The 27,346-nt window shown below is 41.1% G+C and overlaps 1 protein-coding gene across 3 annotated transcripts in view; it reads left to right on the top strand.

Annotated features, from left to right (window-relative positions):
- PAX3 (paired box 3) overlaps positions 1 to 27,346 on the top strand; it is a gene marked incomplete at both ends in the record, with an annotated part of 99,145 nt that overhangs the window by 53,171 nt on the left and 18,628 nt on the right. For all 3 annotated transcript variants that reach the window (XM_080798772.1, XM_080798774.1, XM_080798773.1), the window contains 2 exons: positions 14,512 to 14,717; positions 26,037 to 26,202. In XM_080798772.1, coding sequence (XP_080654898.1) covers positions 14,512 to 14,717; positions 26,037 to 26,202 — 372 coding nt within the window. The remainder of the gene's footprint in view (positions 1 to 14,511; positions 14,718 to 26,036; positions 26,203 to 27,346) is intronic.

A 27,346-nucleotide genomic window follows, 5' to 3' on the forward strand; every position in this document is an offset into this window, starting at 1 on the left:
TCGTGGTCCTCGTATAGAGAGATGGGCAAATGCTCATATTTGCATGTTCAAATGTATCTACAGGTGTATATGAGCAAACTGGAAGGGATAGTGTTGCATAATTTCAGAACTCAAGTTAAATTTTCACACATCAATAATACTATCAACCAAATGTGTTGTTATAACTAAAACAACAAAGATAAATTTATCTGAATGCTTGCTGGAGGGAAGAGCTTCATTTACCTTTTTAATGTGTAGCTAATCAAGAAAGAGTTTTTAAAAACTTACATTTTGTTTACGATATGCACAAAACAAAAGAATGGAAAGAAAGAAAGTAAAGAAGTTTGGTCAGTCTATATCTGACTCTTACTTGCTCCATCCATCCATCCAATCATTTATTTAATCTAAGTCCCTAATTTTTACAAATTTTTTTTTTATTTTTTAAATTACTTTTCAGTGTACTAGAATTCATTGTTTATGCACCACACCCAGTGCTCCATGCAATACCTGCCCTCTGCAATACCCACCACCAGGCTGGCCCAACTTCCCTGCGCCGCGCCCCTGCGCCGCGCCACCCCCCCCCCCCACCCCGGTCCCCGCCGCCCCTTCAAAACTCTCAGATTGTTTTTCAGAGTCCATAGTCTCTCATGGTTCACCTCCCCTTCCAATTTCCCTCAACTCTCTTCTTCTCTCCATCTCCCCATGTCCTCCGTGTTATTTCTTATGCTCTACAAATAAGTGAAACCATATGATAATTGACTCTCTCTGCTTGCTAAGTTCCTAATTTAAAATCAATAGTGATTGTTTTAGATTCTGGGATTATCACTTTTTTTTAAATTTTTAGGCACTGCCCAAATTTTATTTTATAATGTAATGTACATTTATAATGTGAAAACAAAAATGGACAAAAAATAGGAAATATATTTTGTCCAAGAAACTCTTCTTAGGAATAAATTTATGGTTGGGTAGTGGAGTAGGACTTGAGTTAGAATTGAATTAAATATTGGCATTGTCCTGACGTATTGATGGGGTGATTCCCAGTTAAAACCACTGGCTGGCATGGGTGGGAAACATGAGTAGGACTATCTTTGGTTTGCATCCAAGAGGGTCCGTAATTTATTCAAAACTGCCAAGGATCAGGACATGTTTTCAGACCCTCACTCTTCCCACTCCTGTCCCTCAGAGCAGGCTTTCCCAACTCAAAAGGACTTGTCATCAGTCTTTTGGGAAAGGAGTGCCTGGGGTCAGCCCACTGACTCTGAAATCACTTACTGCATTATGACTCGTCTTTGCCACGATGGAAAGTTGACCCTTCTCTCTTTCCTTCTTTCTTTTCTCCTCTCCATTACCCTCTGCTACCTAGCACTTCCTTATTCATTTCCCTTCAGTTCTGAAACACTGTTCCTAAAAAGGCAAGGCAGTTGTCCAGTCATTCATGTAGCAGTGGGCTACTAAAGAAACCCTTGGTAATTTTTTTTTTTTTTTTTTTTTTTTTTTTTTTTTTTGAGATGGAGTGTCTGACCTATTCCTATCTGCTGTGGACACCAATCAAAATAATCAGAGAGTGAATTGCTCAAAACTATATTTCATTTTGCTCTTCAGACATGTATTAATAGACATAAAAGAGGATGAGAATTTGCCTCCAAGCAAACAGTATTCAAAGTTCTTTCCCATGGAAACCAGAATGAACATTGGCATAAAGGGGAGGCCAAGTATACTTAATTTCTTTCAGGCTAGTTGCCTGATTTTTGTTCAGTCAGCCTTCGTATTTAGGCCCTGAGGTACTTGGGGGCACAGAATTTATTTGCTTTCATAGCTGCCTAAATCATTGATCCCACAGCACAGGCACGCATAGGCCAGGAGGAATAGAGTGCCCTGGCCAACATTTTGGATTTTTAAGGGAATTGGATATGGAGCAAGAGCTGAATATCCTTTTAAGTAGATACATACATATTGGCTGATTATGGGCAGGATCTCTACAAGAGGAAGCAGATGACACAGTGGATGAGGATCTCCTCTCACAAATTTGGGAATTCCTGCAAAAATTTGGTGATTATTTTTCTCCTGGTCTTAAAATACAGGGACGATTTTTCTCATGTTTTTCCTTGTGCCTGGTGGGCTTGGACAGTATGGAGGTGAAGGCAGGCAGAGGGGGCTGCATTTGCTGGGGGTGTATAGTGCATCGGGAACTGTTCTGTGCTTTACATACTATCACCTTTCCTTTAAGTCAGCCTTGGAAGCAGGTGTTTTAAACCACATTTTTACCAATGAAAAAACTGGTTTGGAGGGATAAGCAGCTCTCCCCAAATCAGAGAGGAAGTGGCCAAGTGGGCATCTGAAGTAGATCGACTTGTCTCCAGAGCATATGACCACCACGACATACATCTTCGTTTGCCCAAACCTCTGGAATCACCTTTTTTGAGTTCAGTCGTGACTCTTGCTCACACCCAAAGAGAAGAACACAAAATTTCAAAAAGCAGCTGTCCCCATCTAAGGGCGGTGATAAATCATTCATATCATCTACTTAGTCATCTCAACTGGTTTGCCAATCTCCCACACCTGAGCCTCTTAACTTTGCAGGACGAAGGGGGAGAAATCACTGTCTCTTCTTCATCATCCCTCTCCTCCCAGCTTCTGGTGAAGTCCTTGCTCAGTGGCTATTCCGTGAGTGATTTCTGATGGTGACCTTGATGTTGCTACTAATTCCTGTGCCAGCGAGAACGAAGCTGAGCCTTCTCTTTTGCCTCCAGGAAAAGAGTTTCCTCTTTCATTTGTATCCAGTTATTACCTCTCTACCTTCCAACAACCCGTAATTGACCCAGATAAGATTTGGATTTTCAAAACAAGCTCCTTGTGCTGCCCCCTTTTTCCCCCTTATGGAACCCCATAGAAAATAAAAAGCAAAGAAACAATCTTGAAATGCCATATGGGAGGTGTCAGTGAAAGCATTTATGTATTAATTTGATCTCTATATTAAAGATCACAGGCTCACAGACTCTATGGCTGGGTTGTTTGGTAAATAATGTATATAGGAGAGGCCATTTAATCCTCCTGTTGCTGTAGGGCATGGCTGGATTATCTTCTATATATACCCCTACTTTGCCTCCATGGAGAGAGCACTGCGGTGGGAGCTACGTGATTTGAGTTTTACTTTGAGTTTAAGCTCTACCCATTATTCATATTTGCATCCTTGGTGCCGTGAACAGTATCAGCCACATCTGAGGCAGCCCGTAACTGTTTATGGAAGGTCTGTGATTTGGGCCAACTCTCTTTGCTCTCTGGGCTTCACTACAAAAGGCAGGCACTGGCCTAGGGTTTCTGATGATTCTGCAGTTCTGTAAATGCTTTGCCCTGGTATATCCAGTCTCTTCGTCATTGATCTCTTTATAGAGAACTTCATGGAGATTTCTGGCACAAAAATTGTAGTATTTAACTTTCTTCTTAAATCTGCCTTTCTTCTGTTTCTCCAAACATCTCCTTTCATGCGAATCTTGGCAAAAATTTAGTTGTCGATAAAACTACTTAGGTTTTGTGTGTCTTTGGTAGTCTTAAGAAGGGTGGCAAAAGCATTCCTTTGTTTCCTCTCCCCTGAAAGGCTCTTTGTGTAACTTGTTACCTCTTTTTTTGTATCCCGTTTGGGTTTATTTGTTGACTTAAAAATGACTGGTGCACATAATAGCAAAAATATCCAATAGTGGGAAATAAAGATGAAGGCAGGGTGGGTCTTCGTCTTTGTCGACCGTGTCACGAGTCTAATTGTGTCTTATTTAAAGTTGTGTATATATAGCTAGGGTTTACGTTTCATAGCCAGAAATCTCTGTTAGTAACTGTGCGTAATAAAATTTTCACATCCTCCAACCACCACTGAGAATACCACTCACCTTTTATGGTCATGTTTTCACAACTGATTTACAGGGTTGACTGTGACATCTGAGTCCTGGCACGGTAGACCAGGAAGAAAAAAAAAATGTGATGATATTGGCTACAGTTTTTCTTCCAACCCCACATCAACCTTACTCCTCAAATGGCAATGTTAATTAGATCTTATATTCGACATAAGTGATCTTATATTTGGATAACCTCTCTGAGTTCTCATGGATCAGTTAGGTTACGTTACGCCCTAGACCTCATTTTTTTTTTTTTTTTTCTTATCTGTAAGATGGGGATGACAATATGGGTTTTGGGAAAAATGAAAGAAAATGGACATCAAGGATGAAGGAAACAGGAGTGGGCTATAGTATAGAGCTCACTCCTGGGACGATAGTATACAGAATATATAGTAGAGAGCTATAGAGCTCTCAATGAGTCCGAACAGCAGCCTTTCTTATATAACTGTTGAGTTAATCTTGCCCAGAATGTTGAAGGAGCCATCACAAGAAGGGCTTTAAGATATCCGTGTTCTGTCTCTAGTTAACCATTTTACACAGAAATGATTTCAGAGGTAAGTTGTTCTGCATGGCCCTGGATGAACCACTCTTGGACTAAAAAATGTGGTTTCAATTCAGATGCGGTAACAAAAACATAAGCTAAATCTCCTCATAAAGCAAGTCTTTTGCAACACGGTTTTTCTTTCCCTATTAAAGAGATCCTTTTCCAAAGGAAGAAGGTGACTATGTTTGGGGGAAGTGCAGTGGCTACACACAATTATTTCTTAAGCTGCTTATTTTTTGTTCTGATATCATTGGTGACATTAATGGTACTCAAGCCAGAATGAGGGCAATTTCTAATATTCCCCAGTTCTGAATAAATAAGGTGCCGATGGAGGAAAGGTACATAATTACCACATGGAACGTGATCTTGTGGTCCATTTCTCAGGTTTTTTTTGTTTGTTTGTTTTTCCATTTGTATCATCTTAGAAATGACTATTTCACCAGGAGAGATTAAAAATGCCCATTGTTCTTTCACATCGTTCGCAGTGTTCTGATTTTTCCCCCCTAATTCCATTCTGCTGAATATCTATGAGTTGTCACATTTTTAGCAAGTAATAACTGTGTCCAGCTGTGCTGACAAAATGTCCCAACTTAACTGTTAATAAGCATTGTCATTTTAAGCATGAAACAGTTTAGCTAATGATTTATCTCTTATAAGGCAGCACTCGGGGCAGCTGTATGATTTGTCTCTTTAGCAAGTCAAGTAATTTCTTTAACAAAATGTTAAGCACAGATGGGCCATAAGCTGTCAGCTAACGATTCCTGCGTCTGCGTCTGCTTGCTTTCAATGCACTGTTTTCTGTATTCAGTCAGTTACTTAGCGGCAGCTCCGTGAAAAGCTGAACCTACTCTGATTGGCAAATAAAACCTTCATTTGTCTCTTCTTCCTATTGTTTTGTTTTGGTAACACATGTCAGCAGCTCAATTACCCAGTTCATTAACAGCTCCCAAAGGACATGATGGCCAGCCCATGATAAGAGGGTAATTGTGGCACATATGGTCAATAATGGCCTCTCTCTTGGCAATTGTAAATAAAAGTCACTTGGCTCTTATCCTTTCACGAGAACTACTACTGTTTTCCTGTTCCCCTTCAGTGTGCAAATTACCTTTCAGTTCAGTCCCGGTGACTCAGAACCTAGCTCCCTGCCTGCTTTGAGGGTCATGGAGACAGAACGTGGATAGAGCTCTTGTTCTTAATTTTAATTATGACTGACTTTTAAGCTCTTGAGGGGGAAATTCTTATCACGGGAGACTATTCTTAGAAAGCTGTTAACTGATTAATTAGTTAACTAATCAGTTTTCCTAATTGAATAGCAACACACTTTCTTGGGGCTTTCCTCTCTTTTTCTCTTTGAAATGCTCTGGTGGCAGTTACCATGGAGTTTTTCAAAAGCCATTTAAAAAATTGCACACACACAAAAAATCATTTGCAGGCAGGGGTGGGGAAGGGAAGTGGGCCTTCATCTTTTCTTGGTGAGAGAGATTCATTTTGTAAAAGCCGTTCTTGTCCCACGCAGGTCTTAAAGGGCTCTAGAAGCCACTGCGTTCTTTTGGGACAGCCTCAGGGTCTCTGAAAAAAATAGTGATTCCTCCTTCCCGCCAAGCCTTTGCAAGGAAGTGCTGAAACACAGAGTGTGGTCGCTGCTCAGTCAGGGGAAGAGAAGGGGCACGAGCACGTTTTTACTTAAATGTAGTGTTTTTTTTTTTTTTTTTTTTTTTTTTTTACTAACGATCATCCCTAGCAGGGCTGTGATGAGCGAAGGGAAAGCAAGGCTTTCTTTCCAGCTTCCTTGTTACAAAGGGGGCCTTTTCAGGGATGCCTGGTCAGGGGATGGCTGTGGGGAACCAACTCCCTCCCAAGAAAGGTTTCTCAGTGTAACGTGGGGAGGGATCCGGCGCGCACCTGAAATTCAAAGTTATTGGGACCTTAGGCTCTGGGGGTCTTTGGGGCCGCGCTGCTCCACGCCTCGGAGGCAGCTTGGCCACTTCTGCCTGCTCGGCTTGTCAGCCCTTATCTTAAATAAACACCCAACGGGCCCGTGTTGCGCATTTGCCATCAGCGGCGGGCGGGCGCGCAGCACACGCGGGCTTCCGGCCGCCCCCGCGGCCCGCCATATTCATAACCAATCTGTACTCTCCTCCCAGGGCAGCAGGCACTCGGGGAGTTGTTGAGTGTCAGGGTTTATTTGTGCTATTTTGATTAGCACCAACCTGGCAGGAGCTTATTTTCCTTCTAATGACCCCGTGCTGGGCGAAGGCGGCTTCCGAGGGAAGGACTTGGGTCAGAGGGGAGGGGAATAGCGTTCCATTGCTCCAGCCCCCCAAATGGGGACGGCGGGGGCAGGAGCAGGAGTGCGGAGAGGGCTGGAGGCTCCTAATGAGATTTTGGCTTTTGAAAATAACCTTTTCTGCCAGAAAACCCACAATTTCTTGCCCTAGATTGTCCTTTTTTTTTTTTTTTTGGTACTTGTTAAAGATTCTTGGCTGGCACATTTGGAGATGTTGTAGAGGCCACGGAAACAAACGAGGACACCCCCCCACCCCATGGACCACTGATGAGGTTATAAACCATCTCTCCTAGTTTGCGACTCACTAACAGCTCCTCAAATCCTAGCTGTGAGTTAGGAATTCTGGGAAGTTGGCTTTAAGGCTTGATAAGTGTGTTAGGTCCCACACACTTTCTAGAACTACCTTTGGATTCTGTCCTAAATCGTCCGTTTGTTCCTTTCAGAGGTGTCTGTCTTTCCTTTTCTTGACATTAAACACACTTAAAAAAAATAATGTCGACGATTACTTCTCAGCTTGTGAATTAATGTGGAAGAGAAGATTCCAGGTGCTGAAGTCTCTCAACTGGCTTGGATTAACCCCTACTGTGCATCCATTTCAACCTCTCCCCCCACCCCCCTTCTTTGGGGGGGGGGGAGAAAACCAACCTCCCCTTTCTCATCCACTCCCGGCTTTCTTTGTGTCTGCTGCTCCCTGCTAGGCAGGTGTCAGAGCCCTGAATGAGGGTAAATGCCCCGTTGATGGATCCCACAGATGGAGCGTGGAAATCGGTAGAATAGGCCTCAGCCACAGGCCATTTCTTGGGATCCAACAAAAGCCTCCAAGTAAGTCAACAAAAATCCCAAAGATCACAAAGGGAAAATGTCATTTGTCATTTACTCTGGGCCTGTGAGGGAATATCAGTCTTGCTTCACTCCTCCTGGCTTTCACCCGAGTAAACACGAGAGAGGTCATTCACATCTCTCTCAGTGTAAAAGGGCCACTTCACATCAGAAAACGGTTAGCTGTCCTATCGCCCCCTTCACGTTGGACGGTAAAACTCACAGACACAGGAGACATTCTGCAATTAGCCAAGCAGGTGCACCAAACTTCGAGTTGACCTGTTAAAGATCTTGTGGAATATACCTGCCAGATACCCTAAACCCTTCAGATCCGGGAGGAAATGATTTCAGGGAGCACTAAGGCATAGTTCCTATTTTTATTTTATGATTATTTTTTGAATCGGTGAGACACAGCTTTAGGTCCTGATGCTGACGGGTCTAGCTTGCCAAGATCAGTAGAGATGGAAGAACCATCTGATTTGGTCTGGGGTTATCTTCTAGTAAATGACCGATGACTAAGGACGTCAGCCTCAGAGGCCGCAGAGAGAGATTCCCCCCCCCCCACCTCCTCTGTGTCTGTAAATTGCATTGTATTATATCTGGGACAAACATAGAGTTTAAATGGTTGTCATGTTTTGATTCTTTAATTATTCAAATGAAAGGTCTTGCTGAGAAGAAAGACAGTGTGCCAAATTCATGCTTGTGAATTATTTTGTCTCTCCATTTTTTGCCTGTCTCCCATCTCTGAATTATATTGGTTTGGAAACCAATAATTATAGAATTCCACGTGACTAAATCCCTATAAAATTGAGGTAAGATCTCATGTATAATAGCGTTAACTAGGATGAAATATTTCTTCAGGCTACAGAAGAGGTCACAAGGGGTTAACGGACAAAGACATACTCTCTAATTCTGTAATTCCTTCTTTAATTAAACTTCATGGTTGGTCCGCTGGTGGTAATACTTCTGCCTTCTCCTCCCAGTTTGATTTGTTTCTGAAGAAAGAATTTGTAATCCTGTGGGGTATGATTGTTATCTATACTTGATCTTTTTTCTTTAATTTTTATTTTTTAAATTGATCCTGTCCACTTCCCCAAGGTTAATCTTAATGTTAAATTATTTGGATAACTAAAAATTTGTCTCCTAAGACCTATAATTAGCTTGATATAGAAAAAGAAGAAATGTACTTTCTTACAAAGCACAGAGCTGAAACATTGAGGTACCTGGGGAGAGACAGTATTTTCCTGTGATCGCTCTGGGGTGTCTGCTGAATAACTTGTGAATATGCAAACAGATTTCAAGTTATTTATTCTCACACTTTTGTTTGAAAATAGTTCAAGGTTACTTTACAGCACTTTCAGATCCTTTCACTAACATGTTTTTGGTTTTTTTTTATTTTTTTTATTTTTTTTTTTTTTTTTTTTTTTAAAGATTTTATTTATTTATTTGACAGACAGAGATCACAAGGAGGCAGAGAGGCAGGCAGTGAGAGGAGGAAGCAGGCTCCCCGCTGAGCAGAGAGCCCGATGCGGGGCTCGATCCCAGGACCCTGGGATCATGACCTGAGCTGAAGGCAGAGGCTTTAACCCACTGAGCCACCCAGGCGCCCCTCCACTAACATGTTTTTAATAACAAAAAAGAAGGATGTAGTAAAGATAAAAAATGAGGGATCAGTTCAACTGCTTGTGATCAGTAGTAGTATGTTCTAGATGGACCCAGGATCTTAGGACCAGGAGTCGGTCATGATTAGGACCAGGAGTCGGTGATGATTCTTAAGAACTACTGCAAATGGTCACACTATTTTGTTTTCTTAAATAAATTCATTCAGTGTCTTGGCAAATGGATTCATTTCTTAGAGCTTTATCCTTATTTAACAACTATACTTGAAGATGCAAAGAGTTCAATGTCCGTTGACTTGAATTAAATTCAGTTAGAAAATTGATTTGGTGTATAAGATTAATCAAACTGTTGTGTTTTCATAAATTTCAATTGATTCTAGGACGTTTTTGAAAATCTGGGGCAAATGGGAGGGGTAGGTGGCGATCAGCTGAATAATTTGCATTGGAATTCCTGTTTGGATTTGTTTCTGGTACTCCTCTTTAGAAGGACTCTTTGTTGTGTGTGTGTGTGTGTGTGAGAGAGAGAGAGAGAGAGAGAGAAAGTCAGCACCTATTTGGAACATACCAGGCTAGAAGAGAGGAAGTATGTCTCCTGAAGCTCCATAGACCAGGGTCAAATCCTAGCTTCCCCAGTCGTGTGATCTGAACAAAGTCTCTAAGTCTCAGTTTCCTTCTTCTGTAGAATAGCGTATTTATTTCACAGGATTTTTGTGTAGTTAAATTGGGAAGAGAGAGAAATCCTCATCTTCTTGGAAAGGTTTGCTCCAGGTTCATTGGAGACATCGAGTTACACAAATGTCTAAGTCAGAATGGATGGTGAGGAGGTTTTGAAAATAGAGTAAAAACTTTCAAAATCTGGTAAGAATATGGATTGGGATAAAATCTGAGATTCATTCAATTTAAAGCAATACAATCTTCACTTAAAAAGCTGTGTATTATATGTTAATATGGATTAAAAATTTTTTTAAAAATTTAAATTCAATTAATTAACATACAGTATATGTTAATATGGATTTCTTATGAGCCCTATTTTGGTATTTCAAATTGGGGAACAATGTCTCTATTTAATGAATAATAAAGCAAACTTTGTGAAGGCATGTGTAGAATATGACTGAGTAAGTTAAATGTAATTGAAAATCCCCCCTTAATATTAGGGCCGGACAGTAGAAATAATCCAAAGAGATTTTACCGAAGAGATCGTATTTAATCTTGTTGCTGTATTCTCACAATCTATGAACTCACTTAGATACCTCTCTTGCTGGTGGTGCTTGCAATGTCCAAGTCAGAGCATTAGATATTCTGTGCAGAGACAAATATAATTTATTTCTGTGGAGCTGTCTGGAAAAAAAAAAAAAGTCTTGTTTTTTTACTTTGGTGTAATATTTAGCAAATGAGGTGCTTTGTATCAAGGATCTAATGTTGAATATGTAAAGTAGATGGACTTCAACAAAATGATTTTTTTGTACTATTATAATGGGATGTAAGTATCAGATTTATTTTTGATAAAAATAGAATGATTCAAGTTCATGACATTATCATGTTCTCTGTAAATCTTATTTCTATTGAGTGACATTAAAAAAAAAGTAGTATTTCCTTCTTTAGAAATAGCTAGTAGTTTCTAGCTCATAGATTAATCTTGGGTTGCTGACTTAACATATTTTAAAGCCCACATCCTTTTGGGGTGTAAAGATGGAGGGAAGTTAGAATTCACTTGAGCAACGGTGGCTTCATATTGCCAAGAAGGATCAGTTGGTTCAGATAACTTTCCAGCAGAAAAGTCAGGCAAGTCATTTCCTCAGTGTCTTTTGAAATGATGCTTTATGAAAGTTTTCTTAGTGAGGTACAACTGTTGGATTGCTTTTGCATAACAGTCTAGAAATACAAGTAGTGATTTGTTAGCTTGTTAAAAAAATTTTTATTTTGAGTGGCTAAGGCTGTCCTATTGAACTTCCAGACATTCTGAGTCTTTTTAATCATTAGCTGTTGGTGATTCTTCATCTTTTTTTTTTTTTAAATCACAATCTTCTGAAAAAGTTGATAATTATTTCCCAGAAATATTCAGGTATGCAAATACTTGCAAAATCTTCCAAATAATTTTTTGAGGATTTGCAGACTCCCAAATCTCATTTCAGTAGATGTTGGGAGACTCAAAAGGGCAGAATTTCCATGTAAGGTGTAAAATAGGGGCAGAGAAATCAGTTTGGTTTAAACCTTAAATTCTACCAGGCATTTCCATTCTGTCAATTGTGTTTATTAAACACCTACTATGTTCCAAGGTGTCCAGCAGGGAACAAGACAGAGAAAGGTCTTGAGCTCACTAAGCTTACATTGTGGGGGATGTTGTTAAGGTGAAACATGGTGGTCTTGACCCTCAGAATTAACTCTCACTGGTACTTGTACATTTCAGGAGCCCCTTTTCTTCAGAAACTGAGACGATTTTGATTAATTGACCTGACAGTGCATGGCACATCATATTTACTTGGGAGGATTTAATAACCTTTGAGACTCCCAGAGGAAACATGAAAATTTCCACATACTATTATCCTAATGGGATCATAGTAAGAGAAAGTGCAACCAAAGATTTAAGGTTCTCACAGGCAAAGGAAGCTTTGGGTCAGTCCTTAAATGCTATTGGGCTTTTCACCTGAATTCACAGAAGATAGAAAAGTCAGGGCAACAGAAACTGGGGCAGGGAAGGGAAACATTTTATGGTGATTTATTATCTTAGGGGAATGAATAATCTGTTTCTTGGGAAGTATACTATTTAAAATTTAAAAATATGTATGTGGAACCATTGTTTTGACAAGTTACAGCAGGAAATAATTTATGTACTTGGGAATTTTGGGAGAGGTAGTTCTCAGAGGATCATTTAGGACCAGCAGACTTGGCATCCACCACCCCCCAAAACTGTAGAAACTGTAGAAATGGGGGGGGGGGCAGCAGTCTGTGTTTTAATAAGCTCTTCAGATGGTTCTGATGCTCTAAAAGTTCAAGATCCACTGCTCTATAGTGATGTGCAAATTATTGCTTTTTAAATTTGACTTACATTTATCAAACACAAACACATGTAAGTTGTATTGTGATCTTTTGAAGTTTATAATGCAATGCACATTTCTCAGCATGTTAATTTTCTTTTAAAATATTCCCACACTTAAAGCAAGTCTAGTTTCATTTTTTTAAGTCTCCTAAAATAAGATTTATATCAAATTAGACCATTTTATATCAAATTAGACAACATAATTGAAACACTAAGCATAATGGTTAACGTACAGTAGATGTACTGTATATCATAGTTCCCTTTCGCTTTTATCTATAAGCACTTGTTTTTCTTTAATTTGTCATATAGATTATTAATTTACTCTCTTAATTTTACAGTTTGAATGTGAATAAATTGTAAAGTTTTAAATATTGAAAGAACTTAAAATTCTACTTATGGGTTATTTTGGATGTACACCCCTTTGGGTAGCTTATACTATAATATACTGAAGTAGAATGAAATTTTAGATTTCTGTAGGGCAGAGTTGAGTTTGAGTTTAAATAAAAGAGAATGAGTGGTGTGGGAAATACTGCATTTTGACATTGCTTTTGGTAGCACCTGGATTTCCCCAGGTCCTATAGCCTGAGAGTGCAAAGGAGTTTTACCTTGACAATGACATTAATAATCTACAATTTTCTGAATTTCCTTCCCCATTTGCCAACAGCACATTTCAGTCCCTTTCCCAGAGGATCCCCCCGTTATCTGGGGAGTTTTCAGAGTGTATTTGGATATGCTTAGGAGCATGGCTGGCCGGGCTTCCAAGTTCTGCTCAGAGTAGGTGCCCGAGAGCTCTCTGATGGCCCTCAGCTACTGCCCCGATGTCCAGGGCCTCTGGGAGAGGGCTGCTTTCCTGCCCAGAGCCCTGTGTCTGCTGTATGCTCAAACCTCAGAACCTTCTAAGGCTGACAGGTACTCAGTGACTGAAGGAACTCATAGGCGCCGTATTGTATCACCAGTGTAAATTCCTAATTTCCCAGTCCCTCCTTCTCTTCTGTAGATACTCACCCACTAAATACGCAATACCTCCTTCCCGGATGCATGCTGACACAGGCCAATTCAAACTTTGCTGGGGAGGGGCCTGCAGCAGGGCTGGTTTCTGGGACATGTGACCTATGTAGTCTTCTACCCATGGCTCATGCTTAGAAGGGCTCTGTGTTTGGTTTTTACGCTCTCTGTGGCCATCCCAAAATTTGCAATAATTTTCGAACACAGGGACTTGCATTTTTTTTTTTAAAGATTTATTTATTTATTTGACAGACAGAGATCACAAGTAGGCAGAGAGGCAGGCAGAGAGAGAGAGGAGGAAGAAGGCTCCCCGCTGAGCAGAAAGCCCAATGTGGGGCTCGATCCCAGGACCCCGGGACCATGACCCCGGGGTCCGAAGGCAGAGGCTTTAACCCACTGAGCCATCAGGCGCCCTGGGACTTGCATTTTTATTTTGCACTGTGTTCCTCAAATTAGGCAGCAGTCCTGCGCAGCTGCTCACATTCAGCAGAGACCCAGACTCTGAACTTCGGTTTAGGGACAGTTTGCTAGACTATGCCTGCTTTTTCTTGAGTCTGTTCTTGAGGTTCACAGTAACAATATCTAAACTCTCCTTAAACACTTCTCAATATGTGGTAATGAGATACTAAATTTAAATATGATTTCTCTTATGGGAGTAGAGTCTATAAATCTGTAGGAATCTGCAACACTTTACTATTATTGACTTTTCAGATATTAGGTCAATTTTGGAATTTAAAAATATCGCATTTTTTAATGGATTTCCTCCTGTAAAAGGTGGCAAAAGTTTATTTGGAACCACACTAAATTTGATTCATTCATCAAACACAAATGGAGGACCCATTAAGTGCTAAGCACAAGGGCCATAAACATGGAATCATGCAGGGTGCCTGGGTGGCCTAGTGGGTTAAAGCCTCTGCCTTTGGCTCAGGTCATGATCCCAGGGTTCTGGGATCGAGCCCTGCATTGGGCTATTTGCTCAGCGGGGAGCCTGCCTCCTCCTCTCTCTCTCTCTCTCTCTCTCTCTCTGCCTACTTGTGATCTCTGTCTGTCAAATAAATAAATAAAATCTTTAAAAAAAAATGGAATCATGCCTGTCCCTGTTTTCTAAGATCTCCTAATGGACCTAGGGTGACAGATGCAAAGAACAATGATTTCTGCCTTGGGGGCTTGGAGACAAAATAGGGGAAGAGATTAAATATCATTTAATAATGCAATACTGCACAGAGGGGCTTGTGAAGACACTGGGGTTGTACTTCAGGATTTGAATCATTCAGTCTTGGTCAAACTTGTCTTTTGACTCCTGTGTTACCACTTTTTCTCTCCCGTGCACTTAGCCTCAGCACCCCAATCAGATGAAGGCTCCGACATCGACTCCGAACCAGATTTGCCACTAAAGAGAAAACAGCGCAGGAGCCGAACAACTTTCACAGCGGAACAGCTTGAAGAACTGGAACGAGCTTTTGAGAGAACCCACTACCCTGATATTTATACCAGGGAGGAACTGGCACAGAGGGCAAAGCTCACCGAGGCCCGAGTTCAGGTACCGACTCTAAACATCCACTCCCTGATTAACTCCGGACAGGATGCAAAGTAGTGTCTACTCATCTAAAGCAGATTTTACTTTATTTAAGATTTTATTTATTTGAGAGAATGAGCATGAGCAAGGGGAGGAGCAGAGGGTGAGGAAGAAGCAGGCTCCCCACTGAGCAGGGAGCCGGATGTGGGGCTCGATCCCAGGACCCTGAGGTCATGACCTGCGCTGACACAGACATATAACCCACTGAACCACCCAGGCGCCCCTAAAGCAGATTTTAAACCCAGAGAATAAATACATTAGGAATGGCACTTCTTTGTGAATTGTAGCCTTTAGTAGCATAAAGTTTCCACCACGTTCTCTCTAGTGTCTTTTCTTTGTCTTTTGCCTTGTCCTGATGGCACTATCCTGACCTCTTTTTAATTTTTATTTGTATTTGTCTGATCACCCCCCACCCCCACCGAATTTCTTTTGTTTTAGGAACGTCTATTGTATCCAGCAGTATTTTACTTTGCTAACCAGTCAGACAATTATTTTTTTTTCTCACTTAAGAGGTTGGTAAGTCTAATTAAATTTATCAATGTGATCAGTATGTTTGACTCCTTTTCTGTCATGCTGTTGGATACAAGTATTTTATGTGGATCAATTTTAAAATGACCTATTTGTTTGCTTTGCATTCTTAGGGTTTTTTGTTGTTGTTGTTGTTACTTAAGAAAATGTGCATTCTTATTTTAGCCTTTGGTTATCATTACTAGGAGAAAACAATTATGTCCGATATAAGTGTGTCAGTTCCTGTTGGTCACTCCCCATTTCACGAACCCTTGTTACACACGGGGCACTATATGGACTTCAGGGGTGGCACATAGATAATAGCAAGCAATTGTGAGTGGTCCCCTTGTGCCAAGCACTGTTCTAAGTGCTTTACGTGAATTAACCCATCTATCCGTCACTAGAACTGTAGGGTGATACTATTATTTACCCCCAGTTTTTTGGTCAGACTATTGAAGTGAGCATCCAAAGTCCTAAAACTAGTCAGTGATAGATGTAGTTGGATTCTATATACTTGTTCTTGATGACTTTTCAATTATGAGGATGGGCAAAGGTGTATAAAGAAAAATTCCTTCTAAGGCTGTTATAGTCCTGAAACATTTCAAATAACTATTATTTTAGGAATAGTTTGAAGCATCTTCTGAACTTTTAGAAGGACTGTAAACTCTCTGGAAAGACTACTTTGGTTTAATAGGTTTCTATTGATAGAGTAACATTTTCAGCATTAATGAAGATAATGAAACACTATTTGAAGGCTTAAAAATGTCTTAGGGTGTCCTGAATCTCCTCTAGTTAAGTTACTCTATCTAGAAATGTGTTCTTTCCAGATACTTGATTTTCATCGTCAAAGCGAGCCTGGAGACTCAGAGGTAAACCGATCAGTTGATATGGTCTCTTATACTTTCTCATATGCAGCTCACTACCTCTCCTATTCTAGGCTTTTACAGAAATAACCTCTCCCAGGGTACAGAGCCCAGTCAGAGTGATTGTCTTATTCAACCTGACTTGCCCTACGTCACTGTAGTGGTAAGAAAGTGAAGGAATGCTAAGAGGCATTAAGACAAGTCTCCCAGAGAGGGGAACCCTCCTACACTGTTGGTGGGAATGCAAGCTGGTGCAACCACTCTGGAAAACAGTGTGGAGGTTCCTCAAAAAACTGAAAATAGAGCTACCCTACGACCCAGCAATTGCACTCCTGGGTATATATCCTAAAGATACAAACGTGGTGCTCCAAAGGGGCACGTGCACCCGAATGTTTATAGCAGCAATGTCCACAATAGCCAAACTGTGGAAAGCGCCTAGATGTCCATCAACAGATGAATGGATAAAGAAGATGTGGTATATATACACAATGGAATACTATGCAGCCATCAAAAGACATGAAATCTTACCATTTGCGACGACGTGGATGGAACTAGAGGGTATCATGCTTAGCGAAATAAGTCAATCGGAGAAATATAACTATCATATGATCTCTTTGATATGAGGAAGTGGAGATGCAAGGTGGGGGGGTTTGGGGGGAGGTAGGAAAAGAAAAAATGAAAAGATGGGATTGGGAGGGAGACAAACCATAAAAGACTCAATCTCAAGAAACAGACTGAGGGTTGCGGGGGGGAAGGGGGATGGGAGAGGGTGGTGGGGAAATGGACATTGGGGAGGGTATGTGCTATGATGAGTGCTGTGAAATGTGTAAACCAGACGATTCACAGACCTGTACCCCTGGGGATAAAAATACATTATATGTTTATTAAAATAAAAAAAATTAAAAAAAAAAAAAAAAAGACAAGTCTCCCAAGGAGCTCCAGTCTAATATTAATGAGTTAATGAGGTAAACACAGATAGTTTAAAAAGCCAGTTATGATAAGTAGCCTAAGAGAGAAACAAAGTGCAGTGGGAGTTGGGAAGAGGAAAGAATGAGATCTTGCTGGATAACAAGAGAAGCTCACAAAGAAGGCAGATTTAAGATGAACCTTTGAAGCTAAATAGAAATTCTCTGGACAGGGAGGGTGGGGAGAGTGTATTAGTAAGAGGGAATAATAATGTGAGCAAAAGCGCAGAGAGTTGGATGCATGTGGATTACATACCTGGTGATCTTTCATTTTTGCTCATGTCAAAGGAATAGGGACTAGTTCAGTTTGGTTGGGTAGGAAAAGTAGGGTGGTGGGAAGAAAATGGTTGGAAGCCTAGGTTGAGGACATCCTGTGGTGGGCTTGGGTTTCAGGCAAGGACTCTCACAATTGATGTGATGGGCAGTGGAGGCTGTGGCATGAATGGGTCAGAGGCCAGGGGAACGGAAAGAAAGGGCAGTGGCAAAAGGTGGAAGGTAGGCAACAGGTTGGGTAAGCTGGAAGTGGGTGGAAGGGTGAGCAAGGAAAGGAGTCACAAATGTGTGGAGCCTTACAGTACGGATGTTTTACAGCGAGAACTATTGACACTATCTACCTGTTACATTGGGATACGGTGTTCCTCTCCAGAAATGACCGCCACTAACCACAAATTATGATAATTTACATACATAAATATTGTATGATATAGTACCATATGTAGTACATGAATCATGATATGATCCATAACAATGTTATAAATATTGTATGTATCAAATCTAATTGCTTGTATTACAGTTCTGTGGACACCTGGCTTAAATCCGAAGTCAGATCTGTTCACACTCTCCATTCTTCCAGCAAACCTTTATAGAGCGCCCATTGCATTCCAGGATTTGATCCCTATATTCCGTGTCTGGCCAAGCCCACATCCCGAGTCCGTCCTTCAGACAGATAGGAGATCAGCTCTGCACTCAGAGTAAAAAAAAATAAACATTGGTTTTAAAGAAATCAAACAAAGAGAGTGATGGAAAACTGAAAAGATTCTGTGTTGTCCGTCATTCCTGCTTTTGCCAAAAACAAAGATGGGGGACAGACTAAATCTCAAACCCATGCGGCTTGTGCAGTGCCCAGCATTCACATCTGGCTCAATGAATGTCCGAGGAGAATAAGAAAGGCCCATTAACTTGCAGAGGACGCGGGATCAAACCAATAAAGAGTGGTTCATATTTTTCTATACAGTGACCTCCTCTCCAAAGCAGGGCCCTCATTAACCTAACAGCTGTCCTAATGTGGCTTTAACCCGATGACTCTTTACATTCCTTATGGCTTCATTAGTTCCCTTGAGACACATCATGTCCTGCACCACAGCTATGATCTACGGCCTAACAAATTCCCTACAACACCCGGCATATGGATCTTTTACTTAACACAGCAGGAAAAAGAAGGGAGTAGTTAATCACTGATTAAAATGCCAGAACAAAATCCTTTAGTTTTTAGAAGGATCTGGGAGAGCAGTAGCAACGTCAGCTCCATTTGAGTGATAGCCAGAAAGTGTGAGTGAGTTTAATTTGGGGCACCTGGGAAAACCAAACACCCAGTGGAAAAAAACCCTCCAACAGATCTACATTCTATATATTTTTTTTCCCCTGAGTAAAATATTTCTAAAGTCTTCTGGATAGAGATGGCACTAAAGCTATAAAAACTTAGGCCTTTGTCAGTATTTCCTAAATACTTGTTTAGCCAGTAGCTCTGTTGTGTTGATCACAGCCAAATCTGAGGACACAATCTGAGAATTATTGTACACCAAAGACTAATTTGCCTAATTCACCTCCTGGGTATTTTTATGCAAATAATGGCAAGCCTCAAAGTTTCGTGGGGAAGAATGGAAATATTTATGATGTGCCACAGTTTTAGTAAATATTCCACCTAAGAACTCCACAAAGCAGGGAGGTAGCCCTCTTTTATCCCCAGGATAATGGGAGAGAACAGAGGAAGCTGTTTGAGGAAACATTATTGAAGCAGGAGTCAGAAGATGGGGGTTTTGGTCTCAGCTTGCCAAATGTGTTCTGCCGAGGATGTCACTTAACTCTGCTGTAATCTTGCTGGCTTCAGATTGTTTTTTCTTTTAATTTTAAAATATGGGGTAGGTTAGATCAGATGATCTCAGTCTGGGTCCGCAGATGACCAGGATGATCATGGATGGACTTCAAGAAATCTAGGAGACTTGAGATTTGTACACACAATTTTGTGCCTTTGCCTCTGCCTCTGTGTGTGTATATGTGTGTGTGTGTGTGAACAAGCATTAACTGGGGGGGGGGGGTATCCCTGGTTTTGTCATATTCTTAAATACCACTGCCCCCTTTCATATCTCCCAATTAAAAATAACTCGATGCATGACTTATCATCAGTAATTGGACATTCTCACAGAAGCCCAATAGCGATGGACTGATTAATTTCAATTCCGGTACGGTGAACATGCAATGATTTGTTAGTTTCAGGTGTACAATAGAGTGATTCAAAAATCCTATATATTATCCAGGGCTCACCACGATAAGTGTACTCTCAATCCCCATTACCTGTTTCACCCATCCTTGCACCCGCCTCTCTTCTGGTAACTGTCAGTTCTCCATAGTTAAGAGTTTGCTTTTTTGGTTTTTCTCTTTGTTTTGTTTGTTTTATTTCTCAAATTCCACATATGAGTGAAATCATATGGCATTTGTCTTTCTCTGACTTATTTCACTTGGCATTACATTCTCTGGATCCCTCCATGTTGTTGCAAATGGCAAGATTCCATTTTTCTTTTATGGCTGAGTAATAGTCCATTGTATATATTTGCCCCATCTTCTTTTTTTTTTTTTTTTTTTTTAGATTTTATTTATGTATTTGACAGACAGAAATCACAAGTAGGCAGAGAGGCAGGCAGAGAGAGAGAGATGGGAAGCAGGCTCCCCGCTGGGCAGAGAGCCCGATGCGGGGCTCGATCCCAGGACCCTGGGATCATGACCTGAGCTGAAGGCAGAGGCTTTAGCCCACTGAGCCACCCAGGTGCCCCTTGCCCCATCTTCTTTATCCGTCTATGGAAGGACACTTGTGCTGCTTCCATAATTTTGCTATGGTAAATAACGTTGCAATAAACATAAGGGTGCATATATCTTTCCAAATTAGTGTTTTCATATTCTTTGGAAAAATATCCAGTAGTAGAATTACTAGGTCATAAGGTAGTTCGATTTTTAATTTTTTGAGGACTCTCTGTACTGCTTTGCATCGTGGCTGCACCAGTTTGCATTCCCACCAACAGTACACGAGGGTTCCTCTTCTTCCACATCCTCGCCAACACTTGTTTCTTGTGTTTTTGATCCAGTGGGAATTTAAAGTCATCCAACAGAGCTGTATAGTTTAGATGTTAAGATAGGTATGGAATATTTGGCCGTGAGTTCCTTAATGATGCAAAAATATGATCATCCTGAAATTTGCTGCTGGAGTTTGCTGTTGGGATGAATGAAGCTGCAGTTGAGTGTGCCTGTGTGCCACGATCCTTGGACATTCCTGGAGGCGTGGCGCTTCTCCTTATCAACCTTATGCATTCTCTCCCCAACCTGCTCTTCGTCCAGCGGTCTGAGCTGGAGAGCAGCAATGATAGAAAGGCTGGGAGAGTGTGATGTGGAAAGAGATGGGATATAGAGTGAATGAGAAGGCCCAGGGATAAGCAGCTGGTCCTGAATTTATCTACTTGGAAAGTACTATATTGGGCATTGGGCATCGTCACATTAGACGTCACTGAATCTAGTGTTTAATCAAGCATTTTATTTTATTTTTAAAAAATATTTATTTATTTATTTTAGAGAGAGAGAGAGTGCATGAGAGAGAGACAGTATGAGCGAGGGAGGGGCAGAGGGAGAGGGGAAGCAGACTCCCCACTGAGCAGGGAGCCTGACGCAGGGCTCGGTCCTGTGACCCTGAGATCATGACCTGAGCCGAAATCAAGAGCTGGACACTCAACTGACTGAGCCACCACCAGGTGCCCCTAATCAGGTGTTTTAAATCTTGTGAATTCTCTTTCTGAGCATTAAGCATTTCATTCTCTCCCCATTTTTCAAGTTGCATTTGAAACAACCCATCTGGACTAATGCAGGTTAGATTGCCTTTGGGGACCACACCAAAAATGGGAACCAGTAATTTCTCGATGGGCAAAATTAGGCTTACGCCATGGGACAATTAGCACTAATCCACGAAACTTGGAAGCAAATTTAACCTAAGTCTCCATTCAAGCCAAACTGGCTTTGAATTATTTGAGGTGTTATGTGGGCACTTTCCTGTTTGCTCATGGGCACAAAAGGCTTTGGCTATAGACCACAGAGCTAAGAAAACAAAGCAAAGCTTTAGTTCGTGGATCGCTAAGACAGATATGGCAATGTGACATTCATACTCAATAGCTACCATTTATTGAACACTTGATATCTCTTCAGTGTTTTTCCAAGGGCTTTGATCGCATTGTCTCATTTAATTGTCACAACAATCTTGTGAAGTAGTTTTTTATTCCTCCCATTTAGCTGATGAGAAAGCAGAGTCCCATAAGTAGTCAACAAATTGTTCAAGGTCACAGAGTTAGCAAGGTGGGGGGCCTGGGAGTGAACTTTTGCCTGGGCTGCATTTCATCTATGTGAATAAAAAGTATTACTACATTGTTGAAAGTACAAAGTTTTCAGGGCACCAGCGTGGCTCAGTTGGTTGAATGTCTAATTCTTGGTTTTGGCTCGGGCGGTGATCCCAGAGTCCTGAGATTGAGCCGCATGTCGGGTCCGTGCTCAGCGGGGAGGAGTCTGCTTGAGATTCTCTCCCGCTCTTCCTCTGCCCCGTCCCCCTGTTCATGAATTCTCTCACTCTCTCAAATAAATAAAAAATCTTTAAAGTACAAAGTTTTCCCCAACTCATATTTTTTAAAAATTTTATTTATTTATTTGACACAGAGAGAGACATCACAAGTAGGCAGAGAGGCAGAGGCAGGCAGAGAGAGAGAGGGGAAACAGGCTCCCCGCTGAGCAGAGAGCCTGATGCGGGGCTCGATCTCAGGACCCTGAGACCATGACCAGAGCCAAAGGCAGAGGCTTAACCCTCTGAGCCACCCAGGCGCCCCGTCCCCAACTCATATTTTTGAGAGTCTGAACATATTGGTTACTTTTTTGACCCCCAAAGAGAAAAAATGATGAAAACCTTATTGTTTTTTTTTTTTTTTTTTGTGGGTCCTTATCCTTTTTCCCTAGTTATCGTGAAGTCATGAGGATCTTTCCATCGAAATTTTGCTTTGAAAATTTATTGGATATTATATTACTTCAGAAACGGGTCTGAAGATCATTTCCAAAAAGCATGAGTATAGCTTTGGGGAAGGGCTCTGCAAAGAGATGGACAAGTAGGGAAAGATCCAGGGGCCGATGAAAATGAACCAGGTTGCAGTTCATCAATTAAAGTTAAAAACTTGCTTTGTGGGAGGGTTTTGACATCATGTGATATATAGGCAATTATCAGCATTTAACTGTAGGTAATAGTAGTTATCGCCCAACAGCTACCTCTTGTCCTACTTGTAAACTGTGTTAGCTGTAGTGTGGAAGGCCAGGTTTTTATGTGTGGGGAGAGTGGGATTACATTGAATTATAGGTCCTAGAATTACATTTAACAGGTGATAGCGAACTTTGTAAAACTTGCTCTTTCTGCCCTACGGGCGAAGACCTTGGCAGAACACTCATATTCTCCTTTAGAACATCAAGGCCAGTTTGTTTCTGTGGCCATTGCTACTCTTTTCAAAACAAAGAGGAGTTTCTGGTAGTTGTAACAACTGAGTCGTAATGCCTTCCACCCAGTTTAGATGAACTTCTTCAGTGTTATACACTCAAGCAGCTCATTTAGTAAACTATTATTGATTGTTAGGAATCGGTGAAACAATATTGAGTTATCAAAGACCTCTGGGTACTAAAGGGAATGCCTTTCAAGTAAAGACAGGGTCATAGCAGTATCCCAGGATCACTGTGATTGGTCAGTTTAGATCGTTAAAATGAAGGTTATTTCAAGGGCACCTTTTTCCTTTTAAAAATAGCAGATATGTCTTTTATGAGTTTCAAATTATAAAGAAGGCAAGGACCTCTTTCTGATTTGCAGCTTCAGTGCATGTAAGTATGTGTGTATTTATTTATCTTTAATGCTACTTTTGGCAGACACAGCTGGTTTTAGGAGATGCAGAAGGCTGACAAAGGCATGATGACAAAAAGTCTGGTTAAATGGCCAGCGACAGGAAGGATAGTCCTCACTCCTCAGGAGTCTCTGGTTCTTTCAGGACTAAATAGCCCTCTGGATTTATGTAGTCTAAATTTAAACATCAGTTGAATTCCTTCCACTGGCAGACTCTTGAACCTCCTGTTCAAAGTTTGTTTTTTAGTAAAGATTTGTTTCCCAACTATTTCTCTTCAACTTTTCTTGTAGGCATAATAGATATTGTATTGTAAATGTGAGAACTTTCTACTGCAACTGCTGGTGGGTTTACTCAGTGTCTTCAGTATTTGGATCATTTTGGAAAAATGAAAAGAAAAACCCCAACACCTTATATCCCCAGTCTTTCGGATATTTGAAGCTATCTATAGAAAGTTTTGATGTTTCTTCTGATCTATTACTTGAGCAAAGACATGTTTGATATAAAAAAACCTGAGTTATGGAGGAGTGAGAATGATCTTGGATCAACAGTAGGTTGAGATCAATGAGGGTGATCAGGCATAGACATCCACTGGGTAGATCAAACCTGGTTTACTTGTCTAAAGGTTACAGGAGGAAGTTGGCCCAAAGAGATTGGAGGCATGTTATTTAAATGATGGAAGTGTGAGCTCTGGGTTCCTCCTAAAGGATCTCACCAGTAGAATCGAGGCTAGTAAGTCTGAATGAGTGAAATCACATTGGAACTCTGGGAAATTCAGTGCTCTTCCCAGCCTAAAGCAGGAGATGCCCTGGATATAGGTTGGTTGAGATCAGTGTCGGAGACTGCTACATCTGAGCTGGAGGTGATTTATTAATTTTAAGGTTTTTAATGTAAATTTAATTTTAAGGTTTTTAATGTAAACTATGACCACGGTGTGTGATATAACACAGCACACCCAGGCACGGAAGTGGTCCCCATTTATTACCCTCCATCCCAAAACAGCTCGTTCCAGACACTTGGGCGTGACCTGGTTACAGACGCTCAGATTCGCAGTGAGCAAACACAGTTGATGCAGACCTGAAATGGAGTGCTGGCTTGTTCATGGGTCTATTATCCCAGGTGGCAATTTATTAAGTTAAGTAAAACTCTAACTCAATTATGTATCAACATGGGAAAATATTGACTTACCTTCTTTTCCTGTTGGAAACTTAAAGAGTATTAAATGTTAGTATTTTGAGGAAGTTCAAACAGCTTTCTTTACCAGTATCATATGATGTGCCTGGAGAAGACCAGACTCCTTTTCAGACAAGTGCTTGGGTGACTAGCAAAAGTTTAAGCAGATGCTTTGGCGAGGTATTTGTTAAACTGGGCTTTTTTGCTCCAAAAGGGAGAAATTCCTGCCTCCACTCTTTTAAGAGTTTCCATGATTTCAGAAAAATTCAGTTAAGTTGTATAATTGTTAATTTTGTTCTATAAGGAAATCAAGTCTTACCTTTCCTTAGACAAGTTGGTCTCCTTCATTATCACCTCTATCTGGAGTGACCTTTTGTTGAAATCATATCCATACTCTAAAATGAGTTCAAACTCTCTCTCTACTCAAAACTTTCCCTGATTCTCTGCATTTCCAAATATGGAGCTTCTTCCTCTCGTGAGCTCTTATTTCGGTTTCCTTGAGGGCTTTGTGAATTCCAGAGGATAAGCCTGAAGGTTACTGGGGTGCAAGGTTCATCCCTTTATCCTTCTGACTGCAAGCACGATGTTTTATCTTTATGAAGTTTTCAACGAACTTTGCATATAGGAATTAGGATACCTTTAATTGGTAGAAATACTCTATAATTTTGGGAGAAACATCATAAAAGCACTCTCTCAAGTCCTCCCAAGTTTCACATTTAAGCTGCAGATGTAAAAACTGGGCAAGGAGATGGGGCCCATTAAAAGCCTAATAACACAATTCCTTAACATTTTAGATGTCCAGTTACATTTCTTACTCCCATTATCACCATTTCTCCCCAGCTACCTACCAAAATACACCGGCTTTGAATTCTCTAAAGGCATTTTATTATATTATACCAGTTTTTTCTGAATGTACCTCCGTACTCGGCACAGAGTATTATAGGTGCTTAAAGCTGTTGTTTAAAGAAATAATAAACTAATTATTTAAGGGATCTTCTTAGATAAAATGCTTTCATTTCTTGACATACCTCTTTGGCATTTATTTCCATTAAGATCAGAACAATGTCTCAACTTTGAAAAGGGATGGTACAATGGCTCCATTTCTCCTCCTGGTCAGTTTATAGGACGATATAGGAGCTATGCCTGTAATGACCATAGAAATGCAAAGGCAGACTGATAAAAATATTAAATACAAAGTTAGTGTGATAGGCAAGACCCCATTAGGACACAGGTCACGTATGGGTCAAAGAAGCTCATGCACACTCCCTACAGTGCTGTGGTAGGTGAAGGCAAGTAGGGGTTGGTGATGGTGACCATGAGGAAGAGTTTCCGTGGTTTCCACTCCCGCTCAGCCATCCCTGCCCATGGTCATCCTGGGGCTTGTGGGGGCTCTGCAGGACCATGGAAGTTCCAGGAAGCCCCTTACCTGACCCCTGACATTGAGCTCTCCTTTCTCTCCACAATACGACACAGAAGATGGAGGGCTCTTACATCTCTGCCCTGTCAGTCAGGGGCCTTTAATCTGTCTTAGCATGAAAAATTCATTAAGAATGTACTATTATTTCATCAGTGAAATCCTCAAATTTTAAATTAAATCCATAGGTTTGGTTTAGCAACCGCCGTGCGAGATGGAGGAAGCAAGCTGGGGCCAATCAGCTGATGGCTTTCAACCACCTCATTCCGGGGGGCTTCCCTCCCACTGCCATGCCGACCCTGCCGACATACCAGCTGTCGGAGACGTCTTACCAGCCCACAGCTATTCCGCAAGGTACGGAGGGAGTCGGGGGGATAAAATAGAACTCCCCGTTGCTTTCTCTGCTGCTGGGAGATCTTCCTCGATGCTGACCTTGTTGTTGTTTGGGTGTTAATGACCTGATATCAGGCTGTCCTGAAAGTTTACCTGTCCCATTTCAGAAAGCTATATTGTTCGGTGACATAGTTGGATTGCTCTAGATGAGTTATGTTATAACACTGTCTCAGTATTTTATTTTATTTATTTTTTTTACTTTTTTACTTTTTATTTATTTATTTTAAATTTCTTTTCAGTGTTCCAGAATTCATTGTTTATGCACCACACCCAGTGCTCCATGCAATATGTGCCCTCCACAATACCCACCACCAGGCTCACCCAACCTCCCACCCCTCCATTTTATTTTTTTTTAAATATTTTACTTATTTGAGAGAGAGCAAGAATGAGTGGGGGAGGGGCAAAGGGAGAGGGAGAAGCAGGCCCCCCACAGAGCCGGGAGCCCAACATGGGGCTTGATGCCAGGACCCCAGGATCACGACCTGAGCTGAAGGCAGACGCTTAAACCCACTGAGCCACCCAGGAACCCCTGTTTCCGTATTTTAAAACAAAACAAAACAATGAAACCAAACCAAACAACTTTCCTAAATAAATATGCCATTTGCTTTTTCTTGGTTAAAATTTTGCTTCTACGTTTGCACTCCCGTCAGCAGTTCACTGAAGTTCTGTGAGAGTTACTAACCGCGGTAGTCTTAGAGCGAAGGTAAGCTTTGAGTAGGTCGCTGTTGGATGGCGCAGAGAGGTGAATGGGATCAGTGAGAAGACTGAATTCTCTGGGATTATGAAAGATAGCATTCCAGGCATTTCACACGAGTATTTAGGTGCTTTGAAAGTGCGTTTGGTTTGAAACGCGAGACTTGCGATTCTGACACTGGTTCGTTCTTAGGCTGATTCATACTATTCGCTACCAAAAATAGGTTCTCATTGTTCATGTGATTTCTGCATTCGTGTTCTGGGTGAGTCTGCCCTGAAAATATATAAAGAAGTTACACACGTCCTTGCGCTTTGGTGCAGTGACGGGGCTCTATTTGGGATGAGTGGTTCTCTATGCATGGTAAGAAACGCAGTTTCAGGTTCATCTTTGGTCTGAGCGACCTATACTGCT

The sequence above is a fragment of the Martes martes genome (assembly GCF_963455335.1).
Source record: "Martes martes genome assembly, chromosome: 3".
NCBI lineage: Eukaryota > Metazoa > Chordata > Mammalia > Carnivora > Mustelidae > Martes > Martes martes.